This window comes from Dermacentor albipictus, chromosome 1, assembly GCF_038994185.2.
Source record: "Dermacentor albipictus isolate Rhodes 1998 colony chromosome 1, USDA_Dalb.pri_finalv2, whole genome shotgun sequence".
Lineage (NCBI taxonomy): Eukaryota > Metazoa > Arthropoda > Arachnida > Ixodida > Ixodidae > Dermacentor > Dermacentor albipictus.
The window spans coordinates 353,246,254-353,262,662 of record NC_091821.1 but is presented as its reverse complement, the minus strand read 5'-3'; the positions used below and the strand labels follow the sequence as shown (position 1 = coordinate 353,262,662).

Genomic DNA, 16,409 nt, shown 5'->3' with positions numbered 1-16,409 from the left:
CTTGCAGCCATATTGTTTGGCAGAGATAATCAGAGTGCAAAAGAGAATGTATATGAAACATTTCACTAAGATCAGTGGACATCGAAAAATCACTGGAGCTGCCCTTTAAGCCTGTGTCCTTTTATAGCCATTCGAACAAGTGGTGTGGCACAGCTTTTCACCTCGGCTGAGTCGTGATGACACTGCCATAGGTGGAGTTCAGTGCAGTGTTGTCATACACTATGTGCACCAGGAAAGAGCACACCTCAATGCTTGATTAAGTGGCCTGGTAATGATGAGAAGGGCCATGAAAGTGCGGTACAAGCTTTGGGAGGGACGAAAAGGCGGCGCGTTGATGTCTGGTGCTTGGAAATCAATGCTTACTCGTGGGAAACTTTCCTTTCAATCGCTGTTTGAATGAACGCTACCATTACCTGGTGTTCTGCTACCAAGATTGTGGGACCATTTTACATGTACCACCTGGCTCGAGTGCAAACGGCACACGAAAAGCAGAGGTGAGAATTGTATAAACAAAGCTGGAATGATGAAGTGACAGCCATCACGAACATGAGCTCACAGTCATAGGCCCAACTTAGTAGACAACTTGGTCCATTGGTTCAGCACAAGTTCTTGTCATGGTAATGTCATGCCGTGCATGCATGCATGCATGTCACAAATTTATCTCATTCTGGTCATGCATGTCATGACATTCATGGGAATCATGTCATGGCTTGAAATAAACACCGTGGCATTTCTTCCAATAATCTTTTGACATAAATGACATGACATCACATTAATGTCACACATGCATGTCGTGACAGGCATATCCAGAATATATTGAATAAATGCACGTCATTCAATCCATTATAGTCATCTCATTTATGACATTCATGTAATGACATGCGTGGCATTTCATTCATGTTGTGACATCATTGTCATTCATGCCTGTTCCATTTTCGAACACATTATATATCAGGATATCCATGACATTAATGAAATTACATGCCTGTTACAAGAATGAGATGAAATGACAAGCACATGCATGTTTTGTCATTGATGTCATGTCATGCAATTCATGTCACGACAGGCATGTAATTAATGCGACATTTATTTCATGTCAGGTCATGTGTGTATGCTATGTCACTCGTACCTAGATATTTATTGAGGTAAAGAAACTACCCCGACATCTTCATGTCATTCACAACATTCATGTCATGACGTACATGCCATGACAAGCATGTGATACCATGCATACCATAACACGATATGCTATTGTATGTATATGATATGTGATATGCTCTTGTATGACATGACACACATGGCATGTCATGAAATCCATGTAAATCCACTTTAGGTCATGCGTGCATCTCATTCATGTCCTTATACTGAGTTAAAGAAACGGTCCTCATGGCATCATGTCATTCATATCCTTTATGCCATGACATACATGCAATAAGATACGTCATTTCATTTATGCAACGTGCTGTTCATGCTGTGTATGCATGCATGTCGTGCTACCCTATACCTATCTTATTCTGATATACATATCCATCTGAAGAAACGATCACGACATAGGGCGCTGGCTAGCTAGACAGATACTAAATAGTTTCAATAGTATGCCTGAAGTTCACAAAGAATGCTTCACATTAACAGATTGTTTGGATGAAATAATCTTATTTTGGGCTGTTTGAAACACTATGCATCGCTTACTTGACCATGTTTTCAGAGGGCTTATTTACTTGTTGGCCTATGTTTATATGGTCACACTGACTCAATCAAGGGCAGGCTTTCAAATGTTTTCTGTTGAATATTGCTGTTCAAGGCTACCATACAGTAAACAAGGCAGGCCCATCTGCTATTCTGGCTATGTTCCTTCTACTATATCTAAATATGGACATTTATCAACATTTTCTTCATTACAATGCCCTTTTCATTGTAAATGTTAACCTAAATATTTCATCCTGGTTTGTGTTGTATTCCACGTTTTTCTAGCTCCCTATGCACGCAGTAAGACTGAAAAAAAGGTCCAATGATTATGCAGGTATGAGCACAGGGAACGAGGACATTTCGGTTGCAATAGTTTTATTCAGATATGTTTCTATTAAATAAATTGCAGTGTCCGGCATCCTCCACGGCATATTTACACAAATGTACAGAGTAAACTGTAAACAAGGCTTCTTCTCATCTTAGGAAAACAATAAACGCCAACTGGTATATGTATACATATATATATATATATGTATGTAGATATAACAACCATTAGTATAAAAAAACACAACAAGTAAACATTAGGTGCAATCCCTCTTTTTGAAGAGCTTGCTTCCTGTGAGCCTGTTCTGACTGACTCCCACATCAGACACTCTGCCATGTGCATATAACATTGCATAATGTGACTACAACAATATACTCTTCTACAAAAAAGCAGCCTCAAGCAATGCTGGCTCTTAAGCACTCCTGCTCTGTGTAAGTACACTGCCCCTTGTAGAATTCACCTCAGCTTTGCTGACACAACATTCAACTTCTAAGAGCAGTGAAGCCCTCTTAAATGTCTAACTCTCAAAAGCAAAAGTATCATTGGTGCAGTAGCCAACACCCAGTCAATGACCTTGGAATGATGCAACAAAAGCTGGTAGCAAACAGCCTAGACCTTGCAAACACTAGAGTAGTTCTGTTTTCCAGAATTCTCGTAAAGCCTCAATTATGTTTTTCCATGAAAAGCATTGTTGAACTTCCTATTATTTTCATTACTAAATACTTAGCACCATAGCATACATGACGATTCAGTGACTTGCTGTGAGTAACCTAACATGCCTTGTTAGGCTACCACAATGAAAAGCTCCTTCATAGCCTTACATTATACATAGCTCGACAGCAGTTCAACCATTTTGCTAAACTATTTTACCTTGCCTTAATATTTAATATATGTGAAATAGATAGAAAGCTAAGACTGTGCTACCGCATCCACAGTAATAGATATCTCTGCAAGCTGGTACTCCACAGGTGAAATTTCACTCAACCTGCTTCCGTTAACTATTATTAAAACTGTGAAAACTTTCCCAACAGGGTATGGTACTAAATTCACTACGCTACAGATATACACTGGTAATTTATATATGTACAACTTAATTGTGTCGCAGTCTAGGCTATGTGTACTTGTGGTCTGGGCACTGTACTCTGTACAATAGAGTTGTAAACAGCTAGAACTTCACAGTTTGTTTTGCAGCCACTGCCTGAAACTATGGCATATGTCGAACATCCCTATTCTGTATGAGACAGATCACTGTGTACTGTCATCTCTATAATAGTTCCTTGCAGACAACATCCCATGCTTCGTCCTTACTCTCATGATTGAAATATTAAACAAAATAAGACAAAAGAAACCTGTAACAGACCAAGCAAGGAAGCTGACCCAACATCATAAAAATGCAGATAAGTCTAAATAGAGAAGCTAGTTACACCAAGCCTGAAATATATATGACAGTCAGTGGAAGTACTCACATGGAAAGAGTACATTAGCTTTTTTCCCTATTTTGTGCATCGTTAGTCACTTCCACGTAATCCAACAGAGGTGTGAACTTGGGCACAGTCTTAACAAATCTAAACTGCAAGCCATTAGCACTACACTGACGACTGAGTCAAACTAATAAATGAGCTCATTTAAAGTGACACAAGAGAGTTCGTTTTCATTGCACTTTCTTCAAAGGGCCTGCTTTGAAGAACTGCATGCACCCTACATACAATTTGACACAACTTTGCACAGCTTCACTATAAAAGCGTACTTTCACAGTACATGCCATACGAGTTCATTGTACGTAACTGAGATAGTGTCAAATGTATGCAAGGTTCATGTGGCAACATCTGATACAATGTTTTGTCATTCCTGCTTGCATTAGTATAGTATATCAAACGTCAGCATATATATATATATATATATATATATATATATATAGCTTCAAGCAATACTTTGCACCTGAAAATTGCTCTATGGTGCAGTGCATCACAGGAACAGCAATTAAACATTAAACTGCCTGCAGAGGGCACTACTGTATAGCACTTTCAAGTGCGACAAAGCTATGCAATGTGCAATGCAACACAGCAAAACTCCTTGCCATTAAGCATCGGCCATCATCTCAAAACTGTGAGAGAGAGAGAGAGAGAGAGTGTGTGTGTGAGTACACACACATATATATATATATGGCTTTCACAATCTAGTAAATAAGTGTGCTAAAACAAGTGATCACACAGTTTCACTGTCACAACCAGTGGTGCCAACAAGATAAAAGCAACATTGTTAACAAAACTAGTGCAATGAATAATTAAAACTTTGCACGAGCCCTTGCAATGCTCTCTGTGCTACTCTGGTGCCCCTTGCAATATAGTAGTTACCTCTCTGTTTGTGCTTAACATGGAAACCACAATAAGTGTACTTTGTGGGTCAAATGTCGGGGAAGATTGACAGTTTCCTTCCAGGCACCTGGGTCTTGAATGCAGAGGGTGCTCTTGAGTCGGGCATCGGAATTATTCAGGAGGAAGAACGAAGTGACGATGTCGAGATTCCGATGACGACGAGTTTCCCATCACTTAGGCTGCAGATGAGGTGCGAGTTGGTGGGCGTGCGAGCCACCGTCAAAATGGAGGAACACAGTGGCAGCGAAACCTTTTCGGCCAAGCTGCGGACAGAGCAAAAAGAACCCAAAGCGTCATTTTAAAAAACTATTTTAGTCAGGAAAAACAATGTGTACAATGGTCGTGCCCTTCACTTGAAGCATATTGTGTGCAAGAGTGAAGACACTTTTGGTACAGTAAGCCACAAAAGTTTAATGAACATGAGTATTGGGAAAAGCCAAGTTATCTCGAAGCCTGGGCACATAGCCCTAAATTCAGGATTTTTATCCATAGCTGCCTTTGTGACCTACACTGTGATCTATTAATATAAGCACTATGCTTCAACTGAACAGAAATCTACATCTGTCGTGGAAGCTGTGCCCTGTAAGCTTTTGTGATAGACTGTACATATGGAAGGAACACCAAGTTATACGGTTTTCTTTTTAACCTAGACTGGCACCAATACCACTCCCATTCACAGGAAAAAGCCTAGTACTATAAAAAGAAGGTTCAGTGGTGTGTCTTCATTCAACTAAATTGGAATCATTTTTCTGAAAGCCACACGGTCTTAAATTCAATTCATTTGTTTAAAATCCTGTTACAACATACAGTAAAAGCTCATTAAACCGTAGCTGCTTAAACAGTAGTTTCATTTTAAAAGTAGTAAAGTCAAATCCCCGACTCAGAGGCCAATGAACGTAACGTGTTTTGTATCTGCATAAGCCGTACCAGCATACGTATCGGTTAGCATGTAGTGTTTACACTTTTTGTCATGCAAACACGGCAGTGCGACGTCTCTATCGGGTGGCCCAGCAGAACAACAAGCTGCAGAAATCAGAACAACGGCCTCCAAGCGCCCTGTGCGTTAGCACGTGAGGCAACGACAACATCAACATCATTTCGCCACCGTGCCAGAGAGCATTGTGGCCTGTTGTGGCATCATGCAAGCGAGGACTCGCGTCATGCCAAAGCTCGGATAAAAAAGTCGCTGGGTGCTCAGCACAGAAGAAAAACTAGACATCATTCGTGCTATCGAATGTGACACGAAGTCGGCACTGGCACGTGACAGGGATCCACTGTTGACTACGGTGTGTGGCATTTGAAATGTGAAGGTGCTCGGCAGCATTGCTGCGGCCGCGAAGAGATGTCGGCTACGAGGTTCGACTTTTCACCATCGCTGCCTCTGTTGTTGCCGAAGTGTCGGCTAGCGATAGCGATGAGGACGACGCGGAAAGCGACAGCATGGGCGATTAATGCCTGACAGTGGCAGAATCTGTGCGTTAGGTTAGTCTCAAGAATGCAATCATCGCGACAAGAACAGCACCCCGCAATAAAAAAGGCGCCCTGTGACTTCTGCAGCGCTGCCACCCGCGTGCACGGAAAACATGCAAGGCCAACGAGGAATGTGCCATGCATGTGTTTGCCAAGAAGAGGGGGTTGGCTGAAAAGGTGGCTCTCAGCTTCAGTAAATTTGAGGCCGCTGTCGTCGCTGCTAGGCCGCCGCGGCATCAAACGAAAATAACACTTTTGTCGAGCGACGTGAATAAATACCGCACATTCTTTTTTCCCTTTCATCGTACTCTCTCTGAGTTCCATTTTTGACACATAAGTGGGTGCTCTCATGCTATTTCGGTTAAGCAGTACTACCCTTTAGTATATACTTTTTCCGAGCTCAGGCCAACTACGGTTTAAGGAGGTTTCACTGTATCACCTTACCCACTACAATATAAGTGCGAGAGCTTAAAGTGGCTGTCACAAAAAATAAGCAAAAACATGTCATTCAGGTGTAAGCACAGCAACAATACCACCTACACTGAGCTCCAAAATCAAAACCTCATCATATTTATTGTAAAAGGCTTTTTTAATGTTACTTGTTTCATTTACCAACAATTCCAGCTATATACAGGCACTTGCCTAGTTAAATGCTGCCAACACCCCCATAAAAATATTACTGAAACGAGTGTAAATTGATATGTAGGGAAAGGAAATGGAAAAACAAAACAAAACAAATTAGGCGTTGAATAATATCAGAACATGAGAATAACACAACATGCATTCAATAAGGCACAAGGACTTTTATGCACATGTAAGAGCTGTAGTTTGAAACAATGTTTTGCCTAACGCCATTTACTTTTGTTGCATGCATTAAGGGAAAAATTGCAGAAATTCACCCTGAATGCTACTTTTAGCTGAACAAATCAATATGCTCCTGTGGCCTTAACTGCAGCAAAATAAGCAACAGATAGAGCAAGAAAGTGAGATATAAAAAAATTATGCCGATGCCATGCACTGTGGAAATCGATGTAAGTGAAGCTTTCTGTGCTGGTTGCTTTGATTAGTGATAATTAGCAGTGATGTTGACAGTGAAAGCTTAATTTTTTCAATGTTTAGTCTAACATGAGAGTGGTGAGCTGTTGTTAAATGTTGCCTTGCTTGCACCACTGCTGTTTGTCTGTGTAGTACACAGAACGCAGGCAGAGCCGTTTGCTAGAGGCATTGTTGTGCGCCATATTTCATAACCTCTGAGAGGGCTTGGCATTGTTATTGCCTCACATGGCACATTGTCATCGTGGCAGAAGTATTAAACTTGAATTGGATTATGGGTCTGTATGTGCCAAAACCACAATCGGATCATGAGGCACGCCGTAGTGGAGGACTCCGGACTAATTTTGACACCATGGTGTTCTTTAACGTGCCCCAAAATCAAAGTGCACATTTGCCTTCTATTTCGCCCTCCTCGAAATGCGGCTGCCACGGTTGAGATCATATCCGCGACCTCGAGCAGTGCCATACAGCAAAGCTACTGCAGTGGGCACAGAAATGTTTATTTGACGTGCGACTGCTTCCGTAGTGTTGCCTGGACCCTGCGGTGCGCTTTAATTAATGTGGTTCTGCTTCTGGATGCTCTGCATAAGTTGTCCGCTTGACATATTTGCATGGTGTTCATTTTCCAGAAATAGTAGAAACGTACTGTACTGGACCTTGAACTTAAGTTTATCTGCTTTCCCCGCAGCTTCTGTCACGTCTATAGCAGTAGCGTTTCCTTGCCTTTTCACGTCACCTCAACACCCCCCCCCCCCGCTCCCCTTTTGTATGGGAACTGCATCTTTTCCCCTATCCTCTCTACAGTTCTATCGCTGTCCCCTCTGGACCCACATATGAGTAGAAAGATAAGCGATGCAGTTCTTGCAATGCTCTTTAGGGTGTCACGAATAATTACAGCTGTCAAGAGGCTAATGTGGAGACAGCCGAGGAGCTCCAGAGGGCATTGTGCACATTCGAGTTCAAACAAGTTTCTTGCAAAAGGATAGAAAGTTGGGCGAGTTGTTATGGTAACGTGATCTTGGATTGTAGCACGAAGTGAATGCGGACACAGAGAGTCTGCTCCTTTCTGTGTCCGTTTTCACTTCACACTACAATCCAAGATCAAGTTTCTCGCGTCACCTTTCCTCTCAGCCTCACTCCTGTCATGTATACACACGCTTTGAACCACCCCTCAACACGATGTTCCAGACAGCAGCAGCAGCAGCAGTGGGAAAGTCGAAGGAAAAGGCAAAGAAAGCTTCACTTTAAAAAAACAAAAGAAAAGAGAAGCAGACAGATTTGTGCACAAGATAAATTTTGGGGCAATCTTGCACAAGACCAACCTAAACCTGAGCAACTTCAAAGCAATGTGCAGCAGCATGCCGTATGTAAAATCACCACTGCTTCTCTGTCATCTCAATGGTTTGTCTAAATACTTTTTCAATACTTGCAAACAACTTGAAGTGCAAAAAATAAAAAAAAAATTCCCCAATATTTCGGCGGTGGCATGCACTTGTAATCAAACATCTTCTGACCCTTTGCACTCGTGCAGGCAGTACAGTGAACCGATATGAAGGCTTTGATACATCCCATGCATGAAAAGAACCCAAAAGCCATGTAGTGAATTTGTAACAGATCACTCTTAGAGACTTTGGTAAGACACGAGGTCACCCACCCAAACAGTTCATAGATGACAAGCAGTCCCTCTTCATCACCTGTGATGAGATAATCATCACAAACAATCATGTCCGAAATGGCCCTTGCCACCTCCTTCCTCAGCAAGTACTTCCCATTGATTGTGTACAGGTGGAGCACGTAACCAGATTTCTGAAAGATCAGGTGCAAAACACTAAATTCTCGGCATAAATAATGTCATGTATGCTCTGCAAGAACTCACTAAGAATACAAAATACTTTCTCATGCTGTCTTCTGTGCAGAAACATGAACAAATATGCAAAGCCGGACACTACCATTAAATTACAGTGAAAATTCCAGGATGCAGAAAGTCAACAGCTTCCCTACATTTCTAGCGAGAGTAACTAAGCACTGTTACTGTTTACAGCCATCCCCCTAATCCCCAAAAATGAACTAATAAAAGCCATACTTTGCAATGTAAGAGAAAGGCTTACGTAAAAAAAATAGAAAAAACTAAACAACGTACTAATAAAAAGTGCACTTCCAAAGAACTTGTTGGCAGACTAAAACTTGGCAAGTTGCAACTTCCAGAGGCAACATACTGATACCTTTAATGGTTTCAAGCACACTTCAATGTGCTGTAAAATAGGGAATGAAGTACACAAGTTTTTGCCACAGAGGTTTGAAAAATTTTTTGAGTAGGTTATGCTTCTTATAATAATTAAAGCATTAGCACTTTCAATTGCCAAGATGGCATTACTGAAGCCTTCAAGTAACAGACCGCTGCTTCTAGCAAAAGATTTGTCTGCAGACTTGCTGCAAAATTTTTCATGCAATAGCCATTGACAGTGGTTGATCAAGCAATAACTCTGGAGTGAACGTCTCAACAAGGAGACTTGTCTTTGTCAAGACAACAACAAGAGTTGCTGCCTTGACAAAGAAAAGCCTCCTTGTCGAGATGTTACTACAAGACATCCTTTAATCAGCTACTGCTGCTCAAGACTCAATCTTCCTGTGAACCTCGGTCTTGTTTGGATAATTGAGAAAGTGTAACACAGCTCAACTTCTTTAGTCCCTTTAACCACAATTTTAATACAGGGGCTTCTTATCTGTCCTGCTGTAACATCTTAAAAAAGATGAGCCTTGCACATCCTTGCTATGCTAACTTCATGCGGACCCACTGACCAGGAGTGCTTGAGGATCCGGGCAGCTGTGAATGCAGATGAAGCCCAGGTGTGACACAGATAGCAGTGCCACCTGCTCGGGCATGTCACCGGGAAGCCGTAGGGTGTGCAAGAAGTGGCCCTCACGCACGCTGTGGACATTCACAGTTCCATCCTACAAGCATCACAACGACACATTTGATGAGAGATACGAAAATCTGATCCCACAGTCACGAACACATTCATTATAAGCAATAGGGTCAAAGTACTCCTTAATCCCATTAAGCTCCCAGTGTGACCATATGGTCATGCAATTTCACACTCACAATTTCAATTTATTGTACTATATATAGTATACTATTCAGCATTTTTTCCTGTCCCTTTTTCACCTTGTATAGCTACTGGTGAAAATACAACATTGATTGATTGATTGATTGATTGATTGATTGATTGATTGATTGATCGATCGATCGATCGATAGATAGATAGATCGAGTGAGTGAGTGAGTGATTGTGGTTAAAAAGGTTTTCATATTTCTTGGAGTTGTGGTGTTTAAAGGATTGTAAGTCACTTTTGCAAACTGCAAACTATATTGCAGGATATATCAATTGGGTGGTAAGCCATTAGAAGCAAATCAAAAGGAACTTAATATTATAGATGTGTTTGTAAGTGCATGCTCACATGGTTATCTTACTGAAATACTGAGTTTATATAAAGACACTATGAGCAAGACTCCAAATGTGTAGTAAATAGCTATGTTGCCTTTCAAGAATGCTTGGAGTAAATCAAATTAAGTTTTTTTTCTTTAGAATGAGTGCATTACCTTTGGAGTCACCACATGGCCACAATGGTCCTAGGGCTCCCTATATATTTAGAGTTGTGCGAATATTCAAAACTTTCTAAAAATAAATCGAATATGGTGCTATTTGATTGGCTCCTCAAATCAAATATTCACCATTTGCAAATGGAGACATTTTTCTAATAGTTTTACAAGCGTTTTCGAATACTTCACAATGCCAGCTGAGCCTGATCCATAGGCAGAAAGTTTTCATTCTTCCAGGGGGGCATGCACGCGCGCGCGCGCACGCACACACACACGCACACACACACGCACGCACGCACGCGCACGCACGCGCACGCGCGCGCACACACACACACACACACACACACACACACACACACACACACACACACACACACATATTTCACACTTGAAGAACCTTCGTGTGATCTCGAAGAATCGTTCGCTAAAATGATGGCCTTATATGAGAATTTACAAGACTTCATAGTAGGAGACAGTTCAATTTCATAGCCAAAGTCCTCTCACACTGCCGAGCATCTGGCATCTCTCAGTGGTGCAACCTTCCTTCGTGTAATTGTCGCATACTTCGTGATCACTAAAACTGCTTCGCCTTTCCGGCAAAAATGCAGCCTCTGTATCTAGCTCTTTTTTTTTTCTTCTGCTATGAGTTTGAGTACAAGCACTGCTGTGCATGACTGCTGTTGATTCAGATTTCAAATCAATCCGGCTTTGCCTCATTTCGGTTACTTAAGTGAATTAAACAGGGGGACCCAACTATCATGCATCAAGACTTAAAAAAAAAGAGCTATTGTGTTACTCGAAGAAAACCTAGTGCATATTGCTTCCAATACGGTGTAGCAGCCGCCAGTAATTTTTTCGTTACTGAAATTTAATTAGATAATTATAATTACTTATCTAACTCGAGAAGTACTGTCCTAATCATCAAAGTATCAATGAGGCATTTGTAGGCACAGCCAAGGGATGTCTAACTGCAGTGTTTTCAGCAACGTAATAATTGCATACTAATTTTTCTTATCTGGTAGGTAAAGAAACTCCACAAAATGTGAAAAATACCACGCGACTGTGCTCCCACCCACATCACAAAGCAGCGCCCTCAATTAAGCTTATTGAAAGCCACTGCTTTGCCTGTGGTACAGAAGGAGCACCAACATCAGGTTTTGCAGCTTCACAGCTATTCCTTTCTCTCATTTCTACGTCCCACTTATTATCCGTCTCTCAAGGCCGACTGACCCCACTTATGAGAAAAGACCCTTAGTATCACAGCCGAAGTGCTGCTCTGACCACGCACGAAACGCGAAAAGCAGTGGAATAGGCATAGAATGTTTCAAAATCCCGCCTCTGCTCGCACCACATCGACAGAGTGCATGCACTGCTATATTTCGTGCCAGAAGCTTCCTTTGGAGCAAAGCCAAATTAAAGCGACGGTTTTCTTTTTTATGAGAGAGTATATATGCTTCAAAACCAGTTTCGTGGCAAAAACTAAACGTGATATAAACAGACGGGAAACGGCCCACATGTAGAGAAAAGGCAAAACTGGTGCTTTCAGAAAAGTAAGTTTACCACTTCTAAATGAACCCAATTGGCAATCGGGATGGCTGCAAAAAAGATCAGATTTCAGTGTGCCCTTATTACCTATGAATTAGTAAACGCCATTGGACACCAGCGGCTGCCTAGAGGACTTGTTGGAATAGGTCTCCTTCTGCAGCTACACAGTACTGAGTGCGCTTTATCACATCTTCAGTGGCTTTCTTGATGACCGACACTTGAATTCTGTGGCAGACACCCATTATCCTTGCCTTGAGCTCATCTGACGTTCGTCTAGATCATGTAAACACGATCTTTCACATAACCTCAAAGAAAGAAATCGAGTAGAGAGAGGTCAGGTGACCTGGCCGGCCAATTTACAGGCCCGTGCCTTCCAATCTGTTGCACATGAAAAGTCACATCCAGCCAGTTTCGTGCTTGGCTGCTGCTGTGTGCTGGTGCCCCATCTTGCTTATACCACAGAAGTGGAAGACGTGACAGCAGGATTTCGCTGAGAAACTCATCCACCACTCCTTAAAGGATTTCGTTCACACAACGCTGTCCAGTCAGTGTGTGATTAAAGAAGATGGGACCGATTATAGCACCGGCATAAATTCTACACCACACATTGAACGACCCCTGGTACTGGTGCCTAGTGCGCTTTACCCAATGTGGACTGGAGTCACTCCAATAGTGTGCTTTATGCAAATTTACCTGGCCATTTCTGCAAAAATTGGCTTCATCTGTGCACATGACGTAGCTCAAAAAGCCCGGTGACTTATCAGCTTTTGTGAGGACCCAATTTGAGAAATCTATATGATACGACAGGTGCCTATCTTCCAAGCATCGGTGCAAGTTAAGGCGGTACGGGTGAAAGGCAGAGTGATTTAGAAGCTTCCAAACTGATGACTCGGAAATGGCCTCAAACCCTCAAACCCTCAAACCCGCATGCTGGCATGAGGGTTTGAGGCCATAAATGCTAGAACATCCGTGCATAGGCTAGGACTCAAAGATGGAATCCTCCGCCACTGTTTCTGGAAGCTGCCGGTTTGTCTCAGGCTTTCATAATTTCTAATGATAGTTGATGCGTTTGGTCTACGACCACACTTCCATGACTCATATACATATATTTGTGGCCCTCCTCTTGTTCCTCTGCAGCTACCAAGGCAAAGATCGTGCCTTCCTCCTGCTCATTAAAGAAAGACATGGCGACTGGGATGAAACAAAACACACCTTTAAACATTTGCATTCACATTATCAATTTGCTATTGTGGTGATAGGCTCCGTGGCAAAAAATAAATAAATAAATAAATAAATAAATAAATATATATATATATATATATATATATATATATATATATATAATATAAAATTAGAAAGTACCATCTGTGCACTTTATCTACACTAAGATAACAGCTATCACAGTTTGTTTCCAACTAACAACAAACACGACATGTTACTTTGGCCAGGATGCAGCAGATAAGGCACTAGGTCGATCACGATGTTTCTTTTATTTCCTTTATTTCGTTTTGGCTAACTCAGAGGGAGCCTGTTCGAGCGCACTGCTTTATGATGCGAGTGGGAGCACAGTCATGTATTTCTCATATTTCCCGGCGTTTATTTATCAGTCGGAAAAAATTTGTACACCATTAATACGTCACTGAAAATACCGCAGTTAGATGTCCCTTGGCTGTGCCTTCAAGTGCCTCATTGATGCTTTGATAATTAGGATAGTATGTCTAGAGTTAGATAATTAATTGCAATTACCTAATTAAATCTAGGTAACGAAAGAATTACTTGCAGCTACTCCACTGTTCTGGAAACAATATGCCTTAGGTTTTCTTCAAGTAACGCATGGCTGTTTTTTTTTTGTATCTTGGTGCTTGATAGGTAATTGGGACACCTTGTGTATATTTATGACTTCTGCATACAAGTGACGATGTTTCAATCCCTAATAAACATTGTAAATTATTAGAAGTTTTCTTTTTCATGAGTTGTTAGCATTGCTTACTGGAAAGAGAAGCAATACCGAGACCCATATCATTCACATGCATTTCACACGCCATTGATAAAAGAGTATGCCAAAGGGGTCACTGAAGTCTAAAGGTGTTTTTCTTCTTTTTCAGGGTCAAAGCCCACAAAGCAAATAAAAGTGAGGTGAACATACAGCGACATATTCATTCTCTAGGCAGAGGCTATTCATACGTTTAGAAGCAATTGCTAATTGGCCACCTCCTTCTATTTCAAAAATGTAATAAACTTTGTCCTGTGTATATATTTAAATAGATTGTATATCTGTATAGTGTTTGCAGTGGAAATTTAAAACAATGTTGAAGTGAGAAAATACAGATGAGGCAGCTGCTGCTGGTGCTTCTAATGTGCCTATTGTCAGGATTTGCAGAAATAAAGCAAAAATATGACTTAAAGTTCTTGCACATTTGCGCCAACCAATGATGCAGTAAAATATTAGCCAGAACAAAATTTTAAGTGAAAAGGTTGCTGCAAGTTAAAAGAAACTTCAAATGATGCGGGTGACATAACTCTGGTATTGTCGGCACTGCTGGCGGGTTAGGTGATTTTTTTCACTCTACTATAGGTGCAGATGTACGCGTTAAGAGACAAAGCCGGCAATATCATTACTAATATGGATGGGATAGTTCACGTGGCTGAGGAGTTCTATAGAGATTTATACAGTACCAGTGGCACCCACGACGATAATGGAAGAGAAAATAGTCTAGAGGAATTCAAAATCTCACAGGTAACGCCGGAAGAAGTAAAGAAAGCCTTGGGAGATATGCAAAGGGGGAAGGCAGCTGGGGAGAATCAGGTAACAGCAGATTTGTTGAAGGATAGTGGGCAGATTGTTCTAGAGAAACTGGCCACCCTGTATACGCAATGCCTCATGACCTCGAGCGTATCAGAATTTTGGAAGAACGCTAACATAATCCTAATCCATAAGAAAGGGGACGCCAAGGACTTGAAAAATTATAGACTGATCAGCTTACTGTCCGTGGCCTACAAAGTATTTACTAAGGTGATCGCAAATAGAATCAGGAACACCTTAGACTTCTGTCAACCAAAGGACCAGGCAGGATTCCGCAAAGGCTACTCAACAATACACCATATTCACACTATCAATCAGGTGATAGAGAAATGTGCAGAATATAACCAACCCTTATATACAGCTTTCATTGATTACGAAAAAGCGTCTGATTCTGTCGAAACCTCACCAGTCATGGAGGCATTACGAAATCAGGGAGTAGACGAGCCGCATGTAAATGTAAAAATACTGAAAGATATCTATCGCGGCTCCACAGCCACTGTAGTCCTCCATAAAGAAAGCAACAAAATCCCGATAAAGAAAGGCGTCAGGCAGGGAGATGCGATCTCTCCAATGCTATTCACAGCGTGTTTACAGGAGGTATTCAGAGATCTGGATTGGGAAGAATTGGGGATAAAAGTTAATGGAGAATACCTTAGTAACTTGCGATTCGCTGATGATATTGCCTTGCTTAGTAACTCGGGGGACCAATTGCAATGCATGCTCACTGACTTGGAGAAGCAAAGCCGGAGGGTGGGTCCAAAAATTAATTTGCAGAAAACTAAAGTAATCTTAGTCTCGGAAGAGAACAGCAGTATACGATAGGCAGCGAGGCACTGGAAGTGGTAAGGGAATACATCTACTTAGGACAGGTAGTGACTGCGGATCCGGATCATGAGGCTGAAATAATCAGAAGAATAAGAATGGGCTGGGCTGCGTTTGGCAGGCATTCTCAGATCATGAACAGCAGGTTGCCATTATCCCTCAAAAGAAAAGTTTATAACAGCTGTGTCTTACCAGTACTCACGTACGGGGCAGAAACCTGGAGGCTTACGAAAAGGGTTCTACTTAAATTGAGGACGATCCAACGAGCCATGGAAAGAAGAATGATGGGTGTAACGTTAAGGGATAAGAAAAGAGCAGATTGGGTGAGGGAACAAACGGGAGTTAATTACATCTTAGTTGAAATCAAGAAAAAGAAATGGGCATGGGCAGGACACGTAATGAGGAGGGAAGATAACCGACGGTCATTAAGAGTTACGGAATGGATTCCAAGAGAAGGGAAGCGTAGCAGAGGGCGGCAGAAAGTTAGGTGGGCGGATGAAATTAAGAAGTTTGCAGGGACAACATGGCCACAATTAGTACATGACCGGGGTTGTTGGAGAAGTACGGGAAAGGCCTTTGCCCTGCAGTGGGCGTAACCAGGCTGATGATGATGATGATGACTATAGCTGCATCAACATGCATTTCCGTTCTAGTCTAGAAAGTCTACACAGAGGCCAATGAACTCGTAAGGCTGTCTTTTAAAACTGCAATCTAATAATGCACGGTCGCA

The 16,409-nt window shown here is 41.7% G+C and overlaps 1 protein-coding gene across 3 annotated transcripts in view; it reads right to left on the bottom strand.

The window, feature by feature from the left end:
- Window positions 1-2,044: 2,044 nt before the first annotated feature.
- LOC135918570 (neurobeachin-like protein 1) overlaps window positions 2,045-16,409 on the bottom strand; it is a 135,541-nt gene continuing 121,176 nt past the window's right edge. For all 3 annotated transcript variants that reach the window (XM_065452182.2, XM_065452183.2, XM_065452184.2), the window contains 3 exons: window positions 9,709-9,861; window positions 8,564-8,715; window positions 2,045-4,649 (listed from right to left, as the gene is read on the bottom strand). In XM_065452182.2, the coding sequence (XP_065308254.2) occupies window positions 4,502-4,649; window positions 8,564-8,715; window positions 9,709-9,861 (453 nt within the window). In that variant the 3' untranslated portion in view covers window positions 2,045-4,501. The remainder of the gene's footprint in view (window positions 4,650-8,563; window positions 8,716-9,708; window positions 9,862-16,409) is intronic.